This window comes from Palaemon carinicauda, chromosome 45 (genome assembly GCF_036898095.1).
Source record: "Palaemon carinicauda isolate YSFRI2023 chromosome 45, ASM3689809v2, whole genome shotgun sequence".
Taxonomy (NCBI): domain Eukaryota; kingdom Metazoa; phylum Arthropoda; class Malacostraca; order Decapoda; family Palaemonidae; genus Palaemon; species Palaemon carinicauda.
In genome coordinates, this window is record NC_090769.1 from 8,071,818 (window position 1) to 8,074,317 (window position 2,500).

The 2,500-nt window shown below is 35.5% G+C and overlaps 1 protein-coding gene across 1 annotated transcript in view; it reads left to right on the forward strand.

The window, feature by feature from the left end:
• The window catches only part of LOC137634943 (calcitonin gene-related peptide type 1 receptor-like), a 223,676-nt gene that overhangs the window by 125,943 nt on the left and 95,233 nt on the right, over positions 1-2,500 (forward strand). Inside the window, 1 exon segment of the mRNA XM_068367506.1 lies at positions 1,792-1,912. Coding sequence (XP_068223607.1) covers positions 1,792-1,912 — 121 coding nt within the window.

Sequence of the window (2,500 nt, forward strand, 5' to 3'; positions counted from 1 at the left end):
ATTGTTGATTTTCTTGTAGTTTTCTCATTTCCTTTCCTCACAGTGCTATTTTTCCTGTTGGAGCCCTCAAGTTTATAGAATTTTTCTTTTACAACTAGGGTTGCAGCTTATAGCAAGTAATAATAATAATAATAATAATAATAATAATAATAATAATTATTATTATTATTATTGTTATTATTATTATTATTATTATTATTATTATTATTATTATTATAATAATAATAATAATAATATAATTATTATTATTATTATCATTATAATAATAATAATAATTAATATTATTATTATAATAATAATCATAATAATAATAAAAGAGAGAGAGAGAGAGAGAGAGAGAGAGAGAGAGAGAGAGAGAGAGAGAGAGAGAGAGAGAGAGAGAGGAGAGAGAGAAGAAAAAAAATACGTGGCACCTCATCATTGTTCCTTCAATATTCATCCACCACCAAATCCTATTTTTAAAAGGAAGAGCTTGGACATAGGCGACAGAATAATCCTCACTCCACAAAGGCTGAGCCATTCATCAGATATTCATTAGGCATTCCCTCTCTCTCTCTCTCTCTCTCTCTCTCTCTCTCTCTCTCTCTCTCTCTCTCTCTCTCTCTCTCTCTCTGTCCTTCATTATACACACAAATTTGCTTCTAAATGTTATTCCTTCTTTTCTGACCATGATTCCTATCTATTACGGATAAATGACTATTTATAAAAGATTTTCATGTTTCAGTTTCCTTTTTCTTTGAACATTTTTTAAAAACGATTATTGCTATTTATCTATTGTTTCACAAAACAGTAGATAGATAAGCAAAATCATATTAGTTTCCTTAACTAGATCACATACATACAAACATACATACAGTACATAAACCAAGTAGTATTTTAAACAAGAGGCTACAGAACAAAGCAATCACTGCTCTAATTCATAATTTCAATGCAGCTACAAGAGGAGCATCAGCAGAAATTCGTTAAATACCCTTACAAACGCTATAAACTCTTTTACCAATTACCCTATTCTCTCTATATGACCGTGCCATCTTAAAGTCAACTTTTCTATTTCTGTTTTCAATCACGCCACCTATTCTAACGCTGCCCCTATGCATCTATTCTGACACCACATATAGTTATTGGAAGCATCCCTGCCTGGTGATCTGGTGGACTATGGTTCGAGGGCCCCCCCCCCCCCCCCCCCCCAGCTTGATATTTTCTTGTAGTGTCTGGAACCTCACTATCCTTGTGACCTAAAGGTAGGGGGATGGTCGGGCGAGTCTATAGGTCTACCTGCTGAGTCACCAGCAGCCATTACCTGGCCATCTGTGGTCTGAGCCTGGGCTAGGACGCTGATCTCCTGTATATATGGTCAGTTTCTAGGATATTGCACAGCTAGGGCATTGTCATTGTCCCTTGCCTCTGCCATTATTGAGTGACCTTTAAACCTATAAACAATAATTCTACACTATACTGTCAATAATTAATTTTTCTAACCAAATCAACAAATGATATTTCAATATCGCTAGTGGGCAGCAGCCATTGCCTGGCCATCCATGGTCTTAAGCCTGTGCTGGGGCGCTGATCTTACGTATATATGGTCAGTTTCTAGGGCATTGTACTGCTCGGGCATTGTCCTTTTCCTCTGCCATTCATGAGTGACCTTAAAACAGTAATTTTAAACTATACTGTAAATAATTATTTTCCCTCCCCTAATCAACAAATATTTTAATATCGCTAGCGGGCAGAATTTCTATTCACTATAAATACCTAAATATTATCAGATTTTTCCCATTTCCTCTTCCGCAGATAGGGAAGGGAAAGGAAGCAAATGCTACTACAGAGAGGGAATTGATTGCAGCCTCAAATCTCCTTGGCAAAGTCATTCAGCAGTGCGTCCATCTCATGAAAAAGCCTAAATATCCCAAAGGTGAGTACCAATTTTTTTTTTTTTTTTTTTTTTTTTTTTTTTTTTTTTTTTTTTGTGGTTTATACTTATTTTCCATAACTAATATGCATGTTATTTACATACCAGGTTGTGTGCAAGTATTTACCATACAAAACATTTGCATAAAGAGGCATAATTCATATTTCACGATGGTAAGATATTTTAGGCATAAAAATATCTTTCCCTGCTATTGTTGTATTTTAAAAAGGACTATAAGATGCCATATTACATTCCTTAATTTTTATGAAATATACATGCATAGTTGGGCACGGGAATTTCTGGTATACCTGGCTCTGAGGAAATACACCCTATCACACCTTTACTTCGCGGAGAGTAACTCAATAGATGGGAGGGGAGAGGTGGCAGAGTAGTTAGGTTGAGACAGGGTACAATTTCCCAAAGGCAAGGTGCGTCAGGAAATCTGGTGTCCAACTGTACATGGTTTTATGTATCAAATGTTATAGCATTACATTTCAAACCCTTGCGTTCTAATGCGTCAAGGCCTCTTTAATTTCAAGTAAAAATCTAGAAACGATAGAAATAAGGCTACTAGAGGGTACAGAGATTAGG